A 23,116-nucleotide genomic window follows, 5' to 3' on the forward strand; every position below is an offset into this window, starting at 1 on the left:
CGTACATACTTGCTGAGGAACGAATGAATGAATAATGACATTTCACTAAGGCAACTTACTAAAAGTAGGTTGGATTTTATGCTTCAAAACCAATGAAGACCAGAAAACTAGGTACCGGATTGTGCTGCAAAGAAAACAAAACTGCCTTGGGCTTTTCACAGCAACTTAGAGACGTGGCAGGAATAAAAATGTGTGATGAAAACCCTTGAAGCCCGTTTGTGAACTAGGTCAGGCTGCCTCAGGATGCTCTCATTAATCAGAGACTCAAAGGGGGTTTCGTGATAGAATGCAGTATTATTATATTTTTGACTTTTTAAAAATTTAAGGCAGAAACATTATTGTGGTGGAAAAACAACAACACAATCTTGCAAAGACTGTGTTTTGTCCTTTTTCCCATAGGGGGAACCAAATATTCCTCACTGGGGAACATTTTTCATCTCTACCTTGTTCTTGGTTGCTAGATGGCAGAAGTTTGGTCAGAATCCACTGAGTTCATGTTGAGGCCCAGGGAGGACCCTGTCAGGTCAGATGAGAGCGGGAGGAGGGTAAGAAGAGTCTTGAAGAGAAACGGGGATAGAGAGAGAGCAGGGCCTCCTAGAGGCTTTCTCTCAAATTTTCACTATAATTCCCAGCCCTTTTGTCTAAGACAGAACAGCGGTGCCTCGAGCTTTTCCTTAAGATGAGCCTTCAGGGCTCAGCGCTCTGCCCTCTGAGGATCTGGGTATCTCGACCCAATCTTCATGCTTCCCTGCTGCTGGGGTGCCTGCTGACTCCGCGTAAACCTCTGGGTCCTGCACTTCAGCCTCTAGCTGTCTTAATTCCACAGAGAAATTGCTCGTTGGGGGCGGGGGGGAGGGGAGGAATGATGACATCACATAATTACCCAGATATTTCAGATGATGATGCTAGAACTTACTCTTTTTTTCTCCCATTTCCCCCAAACTGACCAGTGCGGGTGCTGTTATAATCATAACCTACCTTCAGAGGGACCAACATTTTTGATATTATAATTTGCCACATATGGTCACTAATGAGCACATAGCTATTGCAGTATAAAATATATGTGCACACACATCTTTCTCTTACACACACACACACACACACACACTTCTTTTCCAAGAGAAAAAATAAAAACTGAATAGTTAATGGAAAAGGCAACTTGGCATACCCATAGTGCAGTAAATTATTATCTTTGTACTCAATTATGCCTAAATCTAGTTTTGACTGTTGTGTTTTGATTTAGATTGTTTGAGAGAAAAGAGATGGGTGGTGGAGGTTATCCTGAATCATAGACTCGGAGAATGTTTGCTCTTCCCAGATTCACCTCAGAGAACCTGGGAGGGCTAGGGTTCAGGGTAAGGAAAAGAGTCATTGTTTAGACCTGGGTTGCCTAGTGATCAGAATAATGACGTTTTCAGAAATGTTTATTGAGATATTAGTATTTGCTAAATATCTTATGTACATTTCCATTTGTCTCACAACTGTTTGAGGTTTACTTGTTTCACAGATAAATGACACTAAGAAAGAGTAAAATGCCCCTCCCCCCCCCAGCTAGGAAATGGCAGGTACCTTGTGCACCCCCACTTGTCTGTATAAGGAGCCTGCATTCTGATTTTTTTTTGCATTTTTAATAAATAAAATGTTAAGTGATTGGCAGCTCCAAATATATGGCTCTTGTTACGTGTGTGGCCACTCTGAGCAGATGACAGAACAGTGTTAGTCTACACATTTTATTTTTAAAAAAGCTTTTATTGATTTTAGAGAGAGAGGAAGGGAGAGGGAGAGAGAAACACTGATGTGAGAGAGAAACATCAATTGGCTGCCTCCCGCAAGTACCCCGACCGGGGGATGGAGCCCGCAACCTGGGCATGTGCCCTGACCGGGAATCGAACCGGCGACCTTTCCATGCATGGGGCAACGCTCAGCCAATTGAGCCACACAGGCCAGAGTGCAATAGCAGAGCAGGTAACAAGTTATGTATAATTTTGTGTTTCTTAGTGATCTGCTATGACTTTCATTCTAATCGTCATAGAAGCTGTAAGTCAACCAGGAAAAGTAGCATTTACCCAGGACTTTAGAGCAAGCTAAGTGACCTACCTGGAGGCAGAAAGGATGCTTGAGGAAGGGAGGCAGTGCATGTCAAATGCAAGAAACGTATCTTCTCTCTCTTGTTCCTTTCCCGCCGAATCTTCCTGGACGATGTGGGCAGCTGCTTAAAGATTCACGCCGTGGGAGCAGAGACCGTGTCTTCCTGCAGCCCACGTGCAGCACGTGGAAGGGGGTTTAGCAGGAGGAGGTGGGGCTCGCACAGCGGGGCTGTTGGCGACTGTACGCACAGCAGAATTTAGGCTTTCCTAGTAAAGAGCAGCCCTGTGCTTCTCAGCCTGCCGTCTCCAAGACCCTGGGAAAATGTTCTGTTTTCAAGAGAATTGTTGAAATAGTACCTAGGAGGGAGTTGCCTCAGAATCTCAAACTTCTTATACCCAAGCCTTTACTTTATTTTTAAATATTTTTAAAAATTGATTTCAGAGTGGAAGGGAGAGGAAGAGAGAGAGAGATAGGAACATCAATGATGAGAGAGAATCATTGAGCAACTGCCTCCTGCACGCCCTACACTGGGGATCGAGCCTGAAACGCGGGCATGTGCCTTGACCGGGAATTGAACTGTGACCTCCTGTTCATATGTCAACGTTCAACCACTGAGCCACGCCGGCCAGGCTACACCCAAACCTTTAAAGGGAAGATGTGAGGTCTAACTGAAATTCTTAAAACACTACTTCGTGAGATGAGTGGCCGTAAAGGGTCTTACCCTGCCACTGGCAGCCCCTTATCAGGCCTTCTCTCTCGGAGGTGGCTGGTCAGCTGAGCACGCTGGGACCCTGGACCTGCAGCTGCAGCCCCGCCTGTGAACTTGTTAGGATCAAAATGCATGGGCCCCTCCCAGTCCTTTGTTTCGACTTGTTTATGAAATAATTTTAGAGATAAATGATCCCTGCAGCTCCCCACGGAACCAGAAAAGTCTGAAGAAGCAAGCACCGGTGCAGTCACACCAGGAGAATGAACAGGGAAGCTCTCAAGAAGAACTTTCCTGAGAAATTAGAGCAGGATTCTCTGCTGCGGCACTACTGAGGTTTTGAGCACGATAATTCTTTGCTGTGGAATGGGCCTTGGGCATTGTAGGATGCTCAGCAGCATCCCTGGCCTTTACCCACTAGATGCTGGTAGCATCCTTCAAGTTTTGGTTTGTGATAATGGACAATGTCTGAAGACTTGGCTAAATGTCCCCGAAGGGGGAAGGAGGCAGAGTCACCCACCCCTTGGAGAGCCCCGGGGTTAGAGGGATGCCAGTGGGCGCGTCTTCAGAGGAGGTGATCGGGAGGGATATTTTTCAGAGGCAGTGGGGCGGCATTCATAACGGGATAATAATAGGCGCCAGTGCTCACTGCTCACCAGGCATGGCTTGTGTTTTGCTTACCTCTTTTAACCTTTACAACAAATCTATGCGTGTTGTAAAGCAAATACTATTTCCCCTACTTTATGGATGAAGAAACCAAGGTTTAGAGATTAAGTCGCATGGAGAAGTGATATGCCAGGGGTTGAATCCCAGGTCCTTTTTACTATTATGCTGTATTGCCAGCCATATACCTGTATGGATGTACGTATCTCTATCTATGGGTCTGTTGGCCTGTCCCTATCTATCTTCCAAATCTGGGAAGGACTGGAGAGAGCCAGAACCAAACTGTGACTTGCAAAACATTTGAGCTGGTAAAAAAGCAGGTACCCAAACAAGTGTCTTCTGCCATTGCAGCCCCCCGACACTTTCCCTTCCTTCCCTGTGCCCAGGAGCCTTCGGCCTCTGCCTGCTCCCCCCACCTCTCCCCTCCCCTCAGTGGAAGACAGTTCCGTGTGCTTATCGTGTCCTCTCGCAGATTTAAGCAGATTTAAAGGCAGGAGCTCCGCTGCATCGCCCCCCCCCCCAGCTCCTGGAAATCAAAGGCTCTGCTCTCCAGGGCCTGGAGGGCAGCTCGCATCATCAAAGGGAGCTGCTGGGAGAGCAGTGCTGACTGGACCCAGACTTCACAGCAACGGACAGCCCCATCTCTTCTGATCCCGAGCCCGCGGGTGCCAGGAGCTCTGCAGAGACGGGCGTCTGGGTGGCTTTGTTAGCGCAGGTAGTGGAAGTGGGGTTCTTGAGGTGCCACAAGGAAAGCATTCCAGGAGATCCACGTATGGGAGATGGAGGCGTGGTAAGATTTATTTGTGGCACCGGATGCAAAATCAAAGGAGCGCCCCTGGGCTTGCAAAGGCTCATCTCTATCATCCCACCGTGAAAAAGCCCACTCTTGCCTTCATCAGACCCAGACCCAGAAATAGGGCCAGTGTCCGGAGATTCCATGCCATATTCAAGCTTAGTCCTTTGTTGCCCACACAGTCTGCCATGGGCCCGAGGCGGCTGCTAGACCCGCATGGTTGCTATGCAGAGTATCTCCAATCTTCCCGTTCTTGCACTAGCCTTGCCTCCTCCGGCCAATGGCCTGTTCCCAGGTGTGACTAACAGACAAGTACCTTCCCTCTGTCACCCAGACCTTACTGGGCTTGAATCTATTCTCCCCCTGTCCAGTCCCTCCCTGTGGCTGCCTGGGGAGTGTTAACCTGCAGTTTCCCGGCAACGCGGCACAAATGGCATGCCTATCCTACTTGGCCTTCCCTTTGCTCCTTTCCAGTTATTCATAACGAGGTTAAATTGCAACGGTATCATTTTGGGCCTCAGTTATCTTCAGCTGGAAATAACCTGCATGCCAGCGTGGCACATCCTGGGGAGACTCCTTCTGAAGCCCCACAGGTATATACCTAGAAGTGGAGTTGGTGGGTCAAATGGTAATTCTGTATTTAACTTTTTGAGTCACCACCAAACTTTACCATGGTGGCTGCATTACTCTGCACTCCCACTAGCAGTGCACAAGCGTTCCAATGTCTCCACATCCTCACCAACACTTGTCATTTTCTGTTTGTTGCCTTATAGTAGCTGTCTTCGTGGCTGTGAGGTGGTCAGATACAGGCTTTTTACCAGATCCTCTTCTCCAGTCCAGGCTTTGCATCTGTGGGTCCTTATGCCTGGATCTTGCCTCCTCCTCATCCTTTAGGGATTAGCTTAGTTCTCACTTCCTCTGCAAAGTCTTCTCTGTGCCTGCAAACTAAATGATCGCCCTTTTAATCTCTCATATCGTTCTGTTCATTTCCTCCACAGCACTTGCCTTACATTGCATTTGTATAATAAGCAATTTACTTCTCAAACTCGTGTTGGAAAAGGAAGGGGCGGTGTTTGTGGGGTCCCCTTGTGAAGCTAGTTCTGAGCTCAGTGCCCCGTCCATAGCAGGAGCTCAGTAAACGGTCTCAGGAGGCCTTCCTTGGCTTGCCTGGTGCTCATGTTTATGACAAGCCGAGGCTGAACCGAATGCAGAATGACGGCGAGGGTGTTGTTATAAGTAAACCTGCCAGCTGGTAATGGCTAAATACAAAACAGGGGTTTGACCTTCAGCTTGTGTTTTGAGCTGACTGGAAGGACATGATGCATTGAAGTTCCTTCCATGAGAATTAAGGCAGCCTCTTGGGGGCCCCACAGCCAGCAGGGTGTTCAGAGTATGTGCTCTTCCTATCTTAGATTCACTTTCTGTCTCGTTTTCTTCATCGGTAAAAGGGAAATCATAATATTACCTACCCCCTACACGTGAGGTGAGTACAGTATCCAGCAAGTTACTATGCATAAAGTGCTCAGAACAAAGAGGGTCTGGCACATAGAAAGCTCTCAGCCAACAATAGCTGTTAATTTTCACTCTGATTCTAGAGAGACAAAGATGATAAACAAGGGTTAAAGAGCTCCTCCAATTGCTTCCTTTGTCTAGTTCTCAGGGATGGGTCTTGAAGGGGACTGACCATCTCTCTCTCTGATCAGGTCCAGAATTAAGGGAGTTCTGATTTTTGGTTCTTAGCTTTTTGGCATTTCTCTAGGAGTGTTCTTTGGGTGTGTGGTCCAGAGGGGGTCACTACAATCACTCTCTGCACATTGTCCCAATAGGGACTCAGGATATATGGGAGGTCCTGCTTTCCCTTGTGGAAGCCAAAGGGGCTGTGGATCCTCCTTCTTCTGTTGCTGGCAGGTAGAGCTTGGGTTTGTGACCCAATCATTGGCATTTAGATGTTTCTGCCTTGGAACCTTGGATCTTGATAGATTCAGACGTAGGCATAAGGCCAAACAGAGACTCTTCTTGGCAGCTGTGGAAGATGAAAGGATCCATGGTGTAACATTAGTATCCAGTGACCCCAAGAGTCCAGGGGTGATGATGCCTATGGTGGCATCCTAGGCAAATGGTTGATTTTTGTTTTGTTTTGTGACATGTCTATTTTATTTTACACAGAGAAATTATGCAAAATAATAAAATCTAATAGGAATTCAGTAATTTTAAAAAATGTATTTTTCTAGATTTCAGAGAAGAAGGGAGAGGGAGAGAGGGAGAGAGATAGAAACATCAACGATGAGAGAATTATTGATCAGCTACCTCCTGCACACCCCTACTGGGGATCAAACTTGCATGTGCCCTGACTGGTAATTGAACCGTGACCTCCTGGTCAACCACCAAGGTCAAACTCCTGTTTTGCCTTTACCAGGTGGTTGAGGTTGACGCTCAACCACCAAGCCACAATGGCTGGGCAGAATTCAGTAATTTTTAAATAACTGATTTATAGAGCTATAACTTATACCATACAATCAATCTATTTGAAGTGTACAATTCATTGGTTTTTAGTATACTCACATGATTGTGCAATCATTACCAAAATCAAGTATAGAACATTTTTATTACCCTTTACTCCCCAAACCCTGTATCCATTAGCAGTCATCCCCCTCTACCCTCCCCCCCACTTTTCCAGGCAACACAAATCTACTTTTTGCTCCTATAGATGGCAAATTGTACCTAAACCAGGACTTGCCTTGGGAGAAGATTCCTATTTTAGGATTGCATTAGTTACCTATTGCTACAGAACAAACTACTCCAAAATTAGCAGCTTAAAACAATATACATTTATTTTCTCACAGTTTTTATGGAGTAGGAGTTCAGGTGCAGCTGAGCTGGGTCCTCTGCTTCAGGATCTCTCATGAGGCATCATGTGTTGCTCAAGGGTCTTACCTGAAGGCTCAATTGGGGAAGGATCTGCTTTCACTCTCACTTAACCTTGTTGCTGGCAGGACTCGGCTCCTTGAGGACTGTTGGACCGAGGGCCTCATTTTCTTGCTGGCTGCTGAGTGGAGGCCACCCTCAGCTCCTTAGCCAACGTGAGAATTTGCTAGCAAAATCATTGACTTATGATAGGGTTATGACCTGATAAATTCTTCATAAGTTGAAAATATTGTAAGTTGAAAATAAATGTAATACACTTAACCTACTGAACATCATAGCTTAGCCTAGCCTACCTTAACCTTTTGCACTCGGATGTCGAGTGTGACTCGACACGGTTAGCATCGGTAGCAGCTCGTATGTCGAATTGTATTGAATGTATCAATAATTTGAAATATAAAAAAATCCAAATAAATAAGTTTGTATGAAAAGAAACTCCAGTTTTTTATTCTACTGCCGCGCTTTGTAAAATCTGGGGTATTTAAAAAATTAAATCCCCAGTAGAATAAAGGAATTGAGAAAAAAGCAAGCAAGTGCAAAGGGTTAAATGTGTTCAGAGAACTTATATTAGCCTGAAGTTGGGCAAATATTCTGAGTTTCATCTAAAGAGTAATTGCCTTTCTCTTCTCACCAGAAGCAGGAGACACAGATAGGCATCGTGTACACTTAATGGGATACAAAAACAAAAACAAAATCCAAAAACTGCTGGCAATGCTATATTGGTGGTTTATCCTTGTGATCACGAGGCTGGCTGGGAGCTGCGACTCACTGCCACTGCCCAGCACCACGAGAGAGTATTGTTCTGTATATCGCTAGTCCAAGAAAAGATCAAAATTCAAAATTTGAAGTACAATGTCTACTGAATGCATATCGATTTGCACCATCATAAAGTCTAAAAATTATTAAGTAGAACCATCATCAGCCAGAGACCATCTGTACTTGCCCACTATTCTGCAATTTTGTGAATCTGGTTTCTATTGAGCTAGCTCCTTTTCCTGTGAGCTATTAGCGCTGCTAATTACTCCTTCTTTTTTTCAAAGTTGTGTCTGAATACTTTACTACCTCAGAGCCAGCTAGCCAGCATCCATCAAAAACTAGTTTAGATGTTAATCTCCACAAAGATCATAGAAGAGAGGTTAGGAACCTCTCAAATTAGCCTTATCAAAATTGTTAATGGAACAGCCCATAAATTCTCATATCTAACCCAGGGTTTTTGCAGTTTATCCTCATTTTGGCTATGACTAGAAGGTTGCATGCGTTCTTCCTTAGAGGTTCTGCAGAATTTTAGTATCAGACGCCCAGTGCCAACTAGCTTAAATAAGAAAAGGGAATTTGTTGTCTCACATAACGAGGAGAACTACTGGGGAGGCTCACAGGATCAAAAGAAGAACTATAGAGCCCCAGGGCCTGCAACCAGTGGCTCCGTTCAGGCTCTCTCTGACGCTCTTGTTGACATCTCATCATCTTTGTGTCTCTCTTTCTTGGCCTCATTCTGTACTATTGCAATCTTGCCTCCATATGTGACTTTTAGTTTTTCAGCCAGAAGAGAAAGAAGGGTTGGGTCAGGTCTTTAGTCCCAATGCCAGGAAGATGGGATATTATGCTAGGCCAGGCCTGGGCCACATGGCCGTATTCCTATTGTCAGAAGAAGGACCACGAAAAACTACTGCTCAGTTCAGGCTCTGGCTCAAGCCCATTGTCAGTGCCGCCTACCCCAGGCATAGACAGACCAACCTTGTAAGTAATAACTGAAATATTCAAAATCCCCAAAAAGGAGAAGACAGTGCCATAGACTATGGTAAGGCCCTGCCTGGGAACTGTGGCTTGGGGGAATTCTGTTTTGGGTTTTCACGGAGTCTTAGAATTCATTTCATTGCACCCAAGGTCCACTGTCTTACCTACTGGTAAAAGAGTCACAATGAATTTTTCCAGTATTGATTGTACTTTCTCCCTAACTACTTGACAGTTGAAAAAAAATTATTGATGGGGATGTGAAGGCCAGGGATGAATGGAAAATAGCTGCGGGGGGGGGGGGCGGGTTGAGGGCATGTGCCTGGGGGGAGGGGAGGCGGGGGGGGGGGGTCAATGGGGAAAAAAAAGGAGACATGTTAAATGTCTTTTCCTTTTTCTTTTTCTTTTATTGTTTAAAGTATTACAAATAGACATATGTACTACTATTTGTAATACTTTAAACAATAAAAGAAAAAGAAAAAGGAAAAGAAAATAGCTGCCCATTTCATGGGCTTATGACCAAGATTAAACTATATTAACAAAAGAGGCCAGAGCCTGGCCAGCATGGCTCCGTCATTGACTTATGAACTAGGAGGTCACAGTTCACTTCCTGGTTAGGCACATGCCTGGATTGCTGGCTCCATCCCCAGTGGGGGGCCTGCAGGAGACAGCCGATCAATGATTCTCTCTCATCATTGATGTTTCTCTCTCTCTTCTTTTCCCTTCTTCTTGTATAGTTATAAAGCACCTCTATTATTGGAATTTTTTTCCAACATAAAATATTTTAAAAAGAGGCCAGAACTTTTTATTTACTATTAACTGTTATTTACGGGCATATTGTTGATTTTTGTTTTTAACCTTTCAAGTAAGGAATATTTGACAAGCTTATGAAATCCACATGTATTCAGAGACTCATTAATCTTAGTGCCAGGGGGAAGGCTTGTTTTCAGACCCATGGGATCTTGGATCTTGATCTTGGATTGAGATCAAGATCAGTCAGACTTGACTTTTAGAAGAAGTAATGTTGTGCTCCCTTTAAATATGTATAAAAACACTGAAATAATCCTAGTAATTCTTTCAAGGAAGTACTACAGTGGGGGTCTAGGGCCATTCACAGTTGCCTGGGGATGTACTCACAGCTGATCACTTGTTCTTTGGTGGGTCTTTATGGAGGGCCCTGACTGTGCTAAGTGCTAGAAGCAATTGCGTAGGGTAATATGCCTGATCTTACTTACTTCGAGCCTGGATTAGGGTTTTGCCCAAGTAAGGAAACAGCTCATTGCATAATTTGGATTGGGATCCAGTATTAAAGATGGCAGTGTAGAGAAGTGAAGATAAAACCTACTTGATATCTTCCAGAAGCAAAGTAGAGGGTGGGAACTTGGTTCTTGGATCAGACAGACTTGGGTTTGACTCTTAGCAAAGACACCCCCTAGCTTTGTGACATTGGGAAATTAGTTCACTTCTTTAAGCCTCTGTTTTCTCATCTGTAAAATGGGGTTGATAATAATACAAACCAAAAGGATTGTTTGATGTGTTTTAATAAGATAATCCAAGGAAGGCATTTAGCATTGTATGGGCACATTGCTTGAAAATCACTATGATAACCTTAAGAATCATGATTTTTTTTGGTCCCTGTGTGTTCTCTTTCCATCATGCACTTATGACCTCTCCCAAGTCTCCATACACAGAGCAAACCACCACTACCACCTGGGGCAGGAGGGGGGTGGGCATGAGGTCTTCAGCAGAGACTTTAGAACCAGGGTGACTTGGGTTTACATGCAGGATTCAACTCTCAGAGATCCAGTTCCTCAACTGCAAAGTGAGACAGTAACACAGGTTGGGAGGGTTAGAGAGAATAATGAGCTCCACTACAGGTTGGCTTCTTAAAAATTCCTTATCTGGCCATCTCTGTGAGCCCAGGCCATGGTGGTGGTTTAAGCGAGGATCTCTAGAAGACAAATCTTAGCTGTCCCTGATGTCAATGTTTTCATACTAGCCCCGAGCCAGACTTCATTGCTTTTAGTTCTGGCCTGCATGATTTCCTTCAAACCAAGGTCGTTGGAGCCATGATAATGGGCACTGACACTTGGAAATATGCTCTTCAGATAACTCATCCTGGCATGATTGCCAATTAAGAGGCAACATAGAGATCAATCTCAGCCCCACCAAGGGTGGATGTGTAAGACTGAACTACAAATGCACACCAGTATGGTTGTGATTTTGCATCAAGACTGGCAAGAGACACTAGCAAATAAAAGATTTGTTTGATGTAGAAAAAATGATGTTCACAGGTCAAAGTTTCTTGAGGAAGGTTCTCTTCGCTTCTGTCTGGTACTGGAAAGCTACAAATCAATAAAATGTCCGCGTTTTCCCAAGTTATTCATTCTTCCAATGGCAGATTCTTCCCCTGACACCACTGCATAAGAGTCCCTATTCAGGAGAAGAAAAGCATGGGGAGGTTTAAAAGCTCTGTACTATCTGCTGACATTCTCCCTGCTTGTGCCTTGCAGCCTACTTCTGCTTCCTCCTGACTGCTCTGGGTGTGACAGCCGGTGCCCATCGCTTGTGGAGCCACAGGTCCTACAAGGCCAAGCTGCCTCTGAGAATATTTCTGGCTGCCGCCAACTCCATGGCTTTCCAGGTAGGGATGGAGTGCACATTCCTCCACACGCATTCTAGACTCAGTGCTCTGGCCCCAAGCCCTCCCTGCCTCTCCCAAGTTGTATCTCCGTGGAGCTTTACATACTGTAAAATGTCACCTGGGGACTTCGTGGCTCAAGACATGCTGAACCACAGAGGAGGAAGGCGATACCTCCCTCCAGAGTCCAAGCCCTCCATATGCCCCGAAACCCTCTATTTTTGTCCAGCTCGAATGAGAGCCAAGTTCCGTGCTGAGTATGCTGTGTACATACAGCATTTGATCCTCCCGGTAACCCCATGCATTAGGTGTTGTGTGTTCTTGTTTTACAGATGAGGAAACTAAGGCTTAATGAAGTTAAAGAACGACTCTCAGAGGGAAAGTGGGGGTGGATGGGTGGGTGGGAAGTAATCAACCAAAGACCTTGTATGCATATATGCAGAGCCCCTGGACACAGACAATAGGGTGCTGAAGGCTTGGGGTGGGGAGTGGGGAACAGGGGCAGGCTGGAGAGGGTCAATGGGGGGAAAAAGGGGACATACTAGTATGTAATACTTTCAACAATAAAGAATTATTTAAAAAAAAAAAGAACGTAGCCAAATTATATGACTAAAAAAATGGAACATCTAGATTAAGCAAATTCGGGTCTGATACAAAGTCATTACTTCCTACAAAACATATTTTTGAGGTCACCCTCTAAGTTTGTAGTGGAAAATCTATTCAATAGGGAGTCAGAAGACTCAGGATTTGAGTCTGCTGGTTGCTAGTTGTGTATCACTTACTCATCTCCAGTTTCTTCATCCGTAAAAATATGAATGTGACTTCACTCCCAGAGCTGTTATGAAACCATTGAAAATTTCAAGGAGCTATAAGAATGTAAGAGAGCATCCCCACTGCGCTGGGATTGGGCCATCCTTCTCAGGACTATTCCGGTCCTAGACTGTACCCCAACGGCTGGGTCACTTTCTGAGCTGCTGGGAGTTTGGATTGATCAGGGATCTCTGTTTTCCAATTCCTCATCTGATCCAGGCAGGGTGAGTGGGAACAACTTGTTTTCGGAGTCTGTGCCCATATATGAGTGCAGGTGATTCCAGACCCATTGACTTTTCACCCATTGGGAAGAAATGGCAATTCCCAAAACTGCGTTAAGGATCCAAGGAAGTAAGTGACCCAGAAGCCTCTCTGTGACTTCAGACATGCAAGTCGCATGGCCACCTCTGCCATGTGCCTCCCATCCCTATAAGACAGCCCGACCTTCAGCATTTCTCTGCGTTGCTCTTGTGTCTAAGAATCTGAATCCCTATTTCAGGCTTCCCTCCTACAGTTGGAGCATTCATAAAGCAAATAGGATCTAACACAATAGCTCGCCTAGGGAGCACAGTTCGTATCCTGAATACCTACTGGTTATAATTCAAGCACCGTCGGGAATTAGAACCGCGGTTGTAGGGTAGCAGCTGTTGGGCACAAAGGAGTGGTCGGCAGCTCCTTGGTTTTATGTTTTGTTCACCTCTGGCATGGTGAACTGCGCTGCACTTTATTTTGATTTCAACCGTCTTAGTTCAGGGTTGTGCTTTTTTATCGTAACAGTGAGTTATAATAATAATAATAATTTGGAAAGTCATTGACTCAGGTCTTAGATGCTATTGAGGACTTAACTCAGTAATTTTCATTTATTTTGTTTAAGCAGTTTATTATTTTTTAGCCTCCAATTACACACTCGTATAGTTATAGAGCACCTCTATTATTGGAATTTTTCCCCAACATAAATAACTTGAGGTTGAGAGCTTAAACCTCTTTCCCATGGAAACTATTTGTTTATAACTCAGTTTTTTAGAAACTAAGTTTCCTTAATAAAACATCCCATAATGGAACATCACACGGTGATTTTAAATTCACTTTGGGGAGAAAGTTCATTGTAAGCCCAGGTCCTGGAATAAATTCTCGGCTCTGCCATTTGCTACATGTGGGCCTTCTTAAAAATAAGGAATTTTCCTACTAGCCCTGAGCCAGACTTCATTGCTTTTAGTTCTGGCCTGCATGATTTCCTTCAAACCAAGGTCGCTGGAGCCATGATAATGGGCACTGACTCTTGGAAATATGCTCTTCAGATAACTCATCCTGGCATGATTGCCAATTAAGAGGCAACATAGAGATCAATCTCAGCATAAGGGGCAGGGTAATAATACCTACCTCACAGAGTTGTTGGGATGATGGAATAATGAACAAAATACCCTGCCCCTTAGGCATTTAAAGAAACATAGCACCTACTATGTGGCAGGCATTGAGCTAAGCCACAGTGGGCTTAATGATTAGTAAACACACAATCCTTGCCTTCATGAAGCCTTCTATCTAGTGGGATATTAGAATTTCCATAGTTTCCCAGTGGAAATGTCAGTGCTCCTTGGGTCTGGGGTTTTATAACAATGTCACTTAGACCTAAGTGAGAGGTGTTTATAAGATCAGCAAAGGGCCAGCTCCCATACAATGCATAACTGAATCAGAGGAAAAGAATACAGTCGATCCAAACCATTTAACCATAGGAACAGAACCACCTGGGAAAGTAAAAAAATGTGCTGTGATCTGCCAGTCGAGGGTATTGACCTATAGCCCTGACTTAGTGCAGAGACATTGATTTAGTTTCCCTTTGATGTCCCCCTGGATTTTTTTTTTAAAATATATTTTATTGATATTTTACAGAGAGGAAGGGAAAGGGATAGAGAGCTAGAAACATCGATGAGAGAGAAACATCGACCAGCTGCCTCCTGCACACCCCCTACTGGGGATGTGCCCGCAACCAATGTACATGCCCTTGACCGGAATCGAACCTGGGACCTTTCAGTCCGCAGACCGACGCTCTATTCACTGAGCCAAACCGGTTTCGGCGTCCCCCTGGATTTTTAAAGATAGTTTCAAGGGTCCTCTTCATGTCTTTGGCCAAAATGGACAAATGCCATGGTCATCTCCGAGGATCAGCAGGGCTTTCTAGATGCTACACACAAGATCTTGATCATCAAAAACAATCTTCTTAAACTCGGGACTTAGACATTTGAAATTCCCTTTTCTCTTTCTTTTGTACAGAATGTATGTACTGGGCAGGGGGCTCTAGTGAGAAAGGTGGAGGTACTTTTAGTCTGAAAAGATGTCTTTCTACTGTTGTCTTTGGGTTTTCCTAGAGACTTCTTCTTAAGTAGAGTTTAAGGCCTTCCGTTCTTTCATTTGAAATCCCGTTATCATACAGCAGCCCTGTTGACATGGAGATAAAGGGGAATCCTCCTGTAGCCCTGTGTTTGGGTTTCAGTCATGGTGGTGAGCCTGAGTTGAGTATTTCCCTCCCCACAGGTCAGTCAGGCTTTGGTAAAACCCAGTTGATTGGGCTCTGGTCAAATAGTTTCTCTTGAGAACAGACCTCACTAAGGAAAACAGAGAGCTCTGTGCAGAGCTGACATTTCAAAGCGGTTACTCTTCTCCTTTTCCTGCTAGAAGAGCAAGGGAATTTTTCCAGCTATTCATGGTGAGAACCTGGTAGGGCCCCTGGAGGTAAAATTCATGACCGTGTGGAGCCCCCTAGGACTGAGCCCTCTAGGAGTTTTAAATTATCAAGCTTGTCCACAATAAGCCTCCAGTAATTCATCAATTACGCTTTAAAGTATTTCTACCCTTTCTGGCTTTTGCTCCTGGGCCTCTGCTTCCCGTAGGCTGTGATTCTCTGTAGCTGCCTGTTTGTCGCTCTAGTTTTGGGGACAGCAGTTTATCTAGGATCTCAATTCTCTGAAGGATCTAAGAAGAACTGTTGATTTAAAGTTTGTTTAGCTTTTTTTGTTTTTCTTGTTGCAAGGATAGGAACGACTACTTCCAACTCTCTGCACATCAGACCAGAATGTGGACGTCACAGTGTGATTTGTGAATATGTCAACTAAATCACATGGTCATGGGCCATGAACTTGGGCAAGTATAGAACAACAAAAACAAGTTTTAGTGCTAACCACATGCCAACATTTCATTAAGTACATTAGCCATCTGACAATAATACCCCTACAAAGTAGATACTGTTATTGTCCTCATTTGATAGGAGATAAAATGGAGAAAGAAAGAGGCCATGTGACCTGACCAAGGACATACAGATTTGATGACAGAAGGAGGGCGGCGGGGGGGGGGGGGGGTTTCAAGTGCAGATGGCTTGACTCCAGAGGTCACTTCTCACTGCTGCTCTAGGGCCTCTCCCAGGGTCCAGGGGTACCTGTATCCTTTCATTTTGCAAATGTACCTGGGCTAAGCATTGTTCCCTGCAGGGGAGAACAAGACGGATGAGGTGCCTGTCCTCAGAACGTGTATCTTACAGTGGGAGAGAGAGCAGATAAATAAGTTAGCAGAAGAATATGAAGAATTTCAGCACGGCAGTGTGACACAGAGTGACAGGGAGGCAGCTTCTTTAGAGAGGATGGTCCGAGAAGACCTCGCTGAGGAGGTGACATTAGAGCTGAGACCTGAGGGAGAGAACGGGTATGGGGAGAGCATTCCAGACAGAAGGAGGAGCCAGAGCAAAGTGGGAACAAGTACGGTGCGTCCATCGAAGAGAAGAATGGCCAGTATGGCTGGTTCACGTGAGTGCAGGAGGTGGTCTTAGAAGAGGTCAGAGAGGGGGGCAGGGGCCACCCCAGTGCAGGGCTCTGTTGGGCATAGCAAGGAGTTCGGATATGGCTCTAAAAGCCACGGAAAAGCACTGCAAGATTTTAGGGGGGTGACACGGCCTCATGTATCTCAATGGCACAAGGAGGACTCAGACCACGGTCACGAGAGCCCACAGACGTTTGTGCCAGATCAGGATCATAGGCCAGCCCCACGCTGGGTCTCTGTGGGTGTGCACATTGAGGAGGGAAACTTGGCGATGAGGCGAGGCTCTGGAGGACGGCTGGTGTTCGCAGCAGTGGGAGCCGTTGGTTAGGAGAACAAAGCACTGGACAGGACACTGCTGCCGGCTGGAGAAGCCTGAGCCTTATGCGGCTCTCTGTGCAGGTTCTAACGCTCGCTGCAGACATCCGGTTTCAGCATCTGCCGCCTTTCCTAACCACAAGCCTAAGCTTCGGATGCACAGCCTCTCCTGGGCACGTCCGAAACAGGCTTGCCTTCCTCTTCTCAGGCCGGGTGGATGTTGTCGGTTTCCTCCTCCCGTGTAAACAGGCAGCAGCAGAAGTGGTCCTGACCCCGAGGCCCCGAGAAGCCTTCTGGGTGGTTCTGGAAGGTCGCTTGCATGCCTGCCTCAGTGTCTCCTTCCACGGCATTTTGCCTCCTGGCACATTTGGAAGTCAAGTGGAAAAACAAATAGCTTGGCTGTCATTGAGCAACTCCTGTGCTCATGCTGATGGTGATTTATGGAGTCAGGAAAGCATTATTGTTGTACACACGCTTCTTTGTAACCCCAGTATTGGCGGAGACTCTGACAGATGACAGGGTGGAGGTGGGAGGTGTGTGTGTCTGAGAGAGAGAGAGACGGGGGGTGGGCGGGGGGGTGGAGAAAGAGAGAAAGAGAAAGAGAGAGAGAAAGAAAGAAGAAACTCTCCCAAGGCTGCTGCAGGAGGCACACAGTATTTTGGCATTTTCCGTCTGTGCTTACCTGGCAGCATTAACTGTTACTTCCTACCAATAAAAAATGTACCATTAAAATGCCCCACCCCCAAATGTCTCACTTCCTTTTTTGTTGAATCCAGATCAGTGAAAGCAGGTGAGATGAATGAAATCACCTCAAAGGAATGATGAGGGAATAGCTGAGGTAGCCTGAGAAAAGAGAGTAGTTCCAGAGAGGACACAGGGTGAGCAGGGTTAGTCTGCCTCTCATGTTACCTTCCACAAATATAGCAGAAACTATGCAGATGTTACACTCTGTACAACAGATGAATCCCTTAGCATTTCAAGGTGATTAAATTTTAGTAAACAAATACATATATATATGTAATTTTAGTAAACAAATACATATATATATATGCGCCACAGAGTTTTTATTTAAAGAAATAGTAAAGTAGAGGGTATTTTATTTATTTTTATTGATTTTAGAGAGGGGAAGGGAGAGAGAGAGAGAGAGAGAGAGAGAGAGAGAGAGACATTGATGTGAGAGAGATACATCGATCGGTTGCCTCTTGCATATGTCCCGACCAGGGATCAAACCCAAAACCTGGGTATGTGCCTGACTGGGAATCGGCCAGGGCTAGAGAGTATTTTTGTAAACAAGTAGCTACAAGATTTGATATGTTGATCCGGCTCTACATCTATATTGAAAGAAAGGTACACTTGTTTAAGATGAATTCCTCATGCAGTCCTGTTCATTTGAAAGCTATTCTGAAACATATTTTCAAGGTAAAAGCTTCATAAAGAAGATCAGAAGCGCTCAGGCAGGACACCTCTTTAACCCTGCTCTCTCCCCTGCCCACCTCTTCCTTTTCTAGAACCACAGGAGGTTGGAGCTGGGGGACCTTAGATGTCAAGTCTCATCTCTTTTCTAACACCTGAAGAACCAAGGCCCAAGTGCCTGCGCTTAGTTTTGTTTATTTTCTCACATTGTCTCCATAAATGTTTGCGGGTGTTGCAGGAGCCTGTGTTGCAATACAATTCCCTGTCAAGCTCTCTCTCCCGGTACCTGCCACCAACCATTTGGGCTGAGATGGCCGTTGTCACTGCTGATTCTTTTCCATTGCTCTCCTGCCAGACACTCTTATGTTGCTGCTTTCTGGTTTTCCAGCCCACTGATTATTTTGCATTTTGGATGATTTCTCTCCCAGTTGCCATTATTTGTATTTTTCCTAAATCAAACCTGATTGTGATAATTTCTATTAATATTTCTAACCTCTGTGCTATTTCTCTGTTCTCAAAGATGTCTGCAGCACCTCTTAATTTGGTACCAATCAACAATGTTATTAACAAAATGTATATGCCCTGTTCCCAGTCATTAATGAAGATGCTTAATAAAACTATTAGATTTAACAGATACATTGGGGCCTCCATTAGCTACCTCTCTCCCCTCATTAGATATTGAGCTGCTTTTCATCTCTGGTCCTTGTTTATCAGAGTTCAGGCTTTTCCATATTCCTGTCTAGTTCCTTGTAGCACCAACGAGAGGTCTTGTCACAGGAATGTTTCAGGACCTATTTTACATCCTTTATTAAGCTCCAAAGATACAAGAGCTACAGGAGTCATTGAATAAACCCATTTTGATTGAAGGTAAAATTTGCAAAAATGTCAAAAAAGGAGGAAATTTCTACCCTTGCTTTTAAAAATGTTTTAAAAAGACAGACACACCTGATTATTTTCACCTCCTATTGACTCTACTATAGCTTTTTGTGTATGTCTGCTGGTTCGTTCTCTTTGAATGTAAAGGTGCATAAGCCACTTGTGAGGAATATAAACGATGCATAAGAAATGGCCCTAGTGCCTGGCCGGCGTGGCTCAGTGGTTGGGTGTTGACCTCTGAGCCAAAAGGTCACTGTTGGATTCCAATAGGGGCACATGCCTGGGTTTTGGGCTTGGTCCCCAGTAGGGGGCGTGTGGGAGGCAGCTGATTGATGATTCTCTCTCATCATTGATGTTTCTATCTCTCTCTCCCTCTCCCTCCCTCTCTGAAATAAAAAAAAATTTTTTTTTTTTTTTAAAAAAAATGGCCCTAGTCATGAGGAGCCATTACAATCTGATAGAACTGGTTAGGCTCGGGCATTATAAGGAGGGACCTTCATAAGACAGTGTGGAGTTAAATTGCTCAAAACTTTCATACTGGCTCTTGTGCTGCAGAGATATGAACATGGGTATTAGGATACAGCCTACAGGAAGAGTTTTTAGCTCTTGAAAGGTGAAAAGGATTTATTTGCATAGGCAAGGAAGAAGGAGGGGAGGGTAAGGGGAACACTTGAGCACAGGTCGGGAGAGAGGAATGATCATGACGTACTGTTTGGGTCCCTGCGCCAGAGTGAAATGGTCTGATTGAAGAAGGGTACTGATGGGGTGCAGTATTGCAAATCCAGGTACCTGCACTACTCTCACTAGATGTCCCTCACACATCTCAAAATCAATGTGCCCAAAGCCAAAGTTGTGACTCTCCCCTGTCCCCCGAAACTACTTCTCTCCTTCCTTTCCCTACCAGGGTGTCATTCATGGTTTCTCCATTTCCCTAATCGTCCCTCATCCAATTTTTTAGCCTGTCTCTTCTACTGCTAAATTATATATATATATTCTTTAACCTGTATTTTCTTTTTAAAAAATTTTATCTTTATTGTTGAAAGTATTACTGATGTCCTCTTTTGTCCCCATTGACCCCCTCCACCCTTGCACCTGCCCACCCCCTACAGGCCTACCGCACTGTTGTCTGTGTTCAAGAGTTATGTATATATGCATGTAAGTTCTTTGGTTAATCTCTTCCCACTGCCCACTTCACTGTTAGATTTGTCAGTCTGTAAATTGTACCTTGAACCTGCATGCTTCTCATCCATTCTCAAATCCAAACCATGATCCTTTCCTGCCTAGATTACTGCAAAAGCCTCATCAACTGGTCTTCCTCTTTCAACACTGGCCCCTGTCCATGCAGGCAGACAAAGCTTATTGAAAATCAAGCCACTAACAAGAAAAAAAATATTTCAGTGGCTTAACGTTGCATTTGGAATGAAATCCAGCCTTGTTACTATGGCCTAGAGGGCTCTGCCTGATCAGCTTTCGCTTACCAGTGTAATTTCCACCCAAGTGGGTGTCCTTCCATTCAATTCTGACACTAACCAACCAAGTGAGTGCCAGATCCCACAAGTTAAAGCTTCAGTCCTTGTGGTCCTTATATGATGGCCTTGCTTCAGATGCCAGTCAAAGGAGGGGCTCCCTGCCACCTGTACCTCTTACTGACTGGCTACAAATTCAAGGGTTCCCACGATTCCTTCAGGTTTAATAATTTGCTAGAACAACTCACAGAACTCAAGAAAGTTATTATTACAGTTTTATTAGAAAGAATACAAATCAGGACCAACACATAGGGTAGAGGGTCCCTCATGCAGTTTCCTCGCTCTCTCCCTGTGGAGTCAGGGTTCGTCATCTTCCCTGAACATCAGTGTGTTCATCAGCCAGGAAGCTCCTCCAAGACTCAGTGTCCGGAGTTTCTACTGCACAGGTGTGATTGATTAAATCACTGGTCATGTGATTGAACTCAGTCTCCATTTCCCTTCCCCTCCCAAAGTGTCAATCCTTTAATCACATGGTTGGTTTTTCTATCTAGGGGCCTCATCCTACCTAATAAAGAGGGAATATGCTAATTGACCATCACGCCCTCACAAAGACGGCGGCTCCCACAGACAATAAGGAGGGAATATGCTAATTGACTGTCACGCCCTCAAAGATGGCGGTGTCCACAGCCACAAGATGGCAGTGCCCAGTCCCCTCAGCCCCACTGGGGTGGCAGGCACGTGGCACGGCTGGGCCTGCCCCAAGGCAGGTCCGGCCACTCCGCGTGCCTGCCTCCCAAGTCTCCCAGTCCCCTCAGCCCCCCAGCCACCGAGGGCCGGCCCAAGGCACAGGCAAGCCTTGGATGTCAGCTGCCCAGCTGCCCAGGGCCAGCCCGAGGAGCAGGTAACCAGGCCAGCAGCAGAGATGTGATGGGGGTGTCGCCTTCCCCTGATCGCTGGGTCACCTCCCGCCCCTGAGGGCTCCCAGACTGTGAGAGGGAGCAGGCCAGGCTGAGGGACCCCCCTCCCAGTGCATGAATTTTCATGCACTGGGCCTCTAGTTAGCATAATAAAGACAGTCCTATCATTCAGGAAATGTCAATGTTTCCTGAAGATCTGTGCCAGGAACCATGAGGGACAAAGACCAGATGTGTTCTTTTTTATACAACTAGAGGCCCAGTGCACGAAATTCATCCCCTCAACCCAGCCTGTGCCCTCTCGCAGTCCAGGACCTCTCAGGGGATGTCCACCTGCTGGCTTAGGTGGACATCCCTCTTGCAGTCCAGGACCCCTTACTCCTTACCGCCCACCTGCTTGCTGCTCCTTAGTGCTGCTGCGGAGGTGGGAGAGGCTCCCGCCACTGCCACTGTGCTCACCAGCCGTAAGCCCAGCTTCTGGCTGAACGGTACTCCCCCTGTGGGAGCACACTGACCACCAGGGGGCAGCTCCTGCATTGAGCGTCTGCCCCCTGGTGGTCAGTGCGCATCATAGCAACCGGTCATTCTGGTCGTTCTGCCATAATGGTCGCTTAGGCTTTTGTTATATAGATACCTCGCAGACTTCATCTTGCACCACTCTTGCTCTAGAACATGCTGGACTTCTCTTAGCTCCTGGACTGTGTTAAGTCTATCGCTCTACCTGAGACAACCCCCTTCTTCCTCCCTTACTCCTTGGCTCTTTTTAACCTAAAGATTCCTGGTTGGAAAGTTCTTCCTTGCTCAGTGTCTCCCTTGCTATTCCACATACTCTTTGGCTTTATAGCGTTAACCCCAGTCTGGAATGATGTTGACTTCATTTACTTGATGTTTGTCTCCCTGAATATATACATTCATTGAAGATGTAACCTTGATTGTCCTGTTCCTTCTTTATCTTCTAGAACATCTAAACAGTCAGTAAATATTTGTCAAATTAAAGAATAAAGTGGGAAAGATAAGAATGAGTAGCCCAGTTGAAGCTCTTTGCTAAGGAGTGTTTAGACTTGATGAGAAAAGTAATAACGAAGAGGTTTTCAGATAGTAAACAGGAGAATGATAGGTGTTTGGGGAGTATGTGCCTGGGCAGTATGGTCTCAGTATACCAAATGTATTTCGGAGGGGGAAAGGACTAGAGGCAGGAGACTTTGCAAGGCTATTACAGGAATGCATGTCAACTGATAAAAGCCTGGACAAGGGTAGTGGAAATGGAGTGGGAAGGGAAAATTGGAGATTTTTTAAAATGCCCTTGACATTTTTCTTTTTAGTTTTTACTCTTTATTTGTAAATAGCTTCAAACTTACAAAACATTGCAAAAATACCATGAAGAACTCCTGTATACCTTCACTCAGATTTACTAATTGTTAACATTGCTTCATTGTTCTCTCTCTCTCCATATGTGTGTATATACATTCTTCTATGTTTTTTTTCCTGAGTCATTTGAGTGTAAGTTATAAATATCATGTCTCCTCATCCCTAAATACTTCAATGTGTATTTCCTAATAGGAAAGACATTTCACATGAACACAATACACATACCAAATCAGAAAATTTAATGTTCATATCATACTATATCCAGGATCCTAGTCCAGGAACCAATTCAGAATCCTACATTATAATTCGTAATGTCTCTTTAGTCTCCTTGCATCTGGAAGCGTTTACCAATCTTTCTTTGATTTTATGACGTTGATATTTTTATAATGTAAAGACCAGTTATTTTGTAGAATGCTCCTCATTTTTTATTCGCTCACATTTCCTCATAACTACACAGACTGTGCGGTTTGGGCAGAAATGTTACCTCAATGATCTTGTGTCCTGAGAAACAAACAAGAGGCCCATGACATCACTTGGTCATATTTTTGGTAGTATGAACTTTGATCACTTGTTTAAAGTGGTGTCTACCCGGTTTCTCAATGTAAG

The 23,116-nt window shown here is 45.0% G+C and overlaps 1 protein-coding gene across 1 annotated transcript in view; it reads left to right on the forward strand.

The window, feature by feature from the left end:
• SCD5 (stearoyl-CoA desaturase 5) overlaps positions 1–23,116 on the forward strand; it is a 143,405-nt gene that overhangs the window by 73,241 nt on the left and 47,048 nt on the right. Inside the window, exon 2 of the mRNA XM_008143616.3 lies at positions 11,417–11,547. Coding sequence (XP_008141838.2) covers positions 11,417–11,547 — 131 coding nt within the window. The remainder of the gene's footprint in view (positions 1–11,416; positions 11,548–23,116) is intronic.

This window comes from Eptesicus fuscus, chromosome 2, assembly GCF_027574615.1.
Source record: "Eptesicus fuscus isolate TK198812 chromosome 2, DD_ASM_mEF_20220401, whole genome shotgun sequence".
Lineage (NCBI taxonomy): Eukaryota > Metazoa > Chordata > Mammalia > Chiroptera > Vespertilionidae > Eptesicus > Eptesicus fuscus.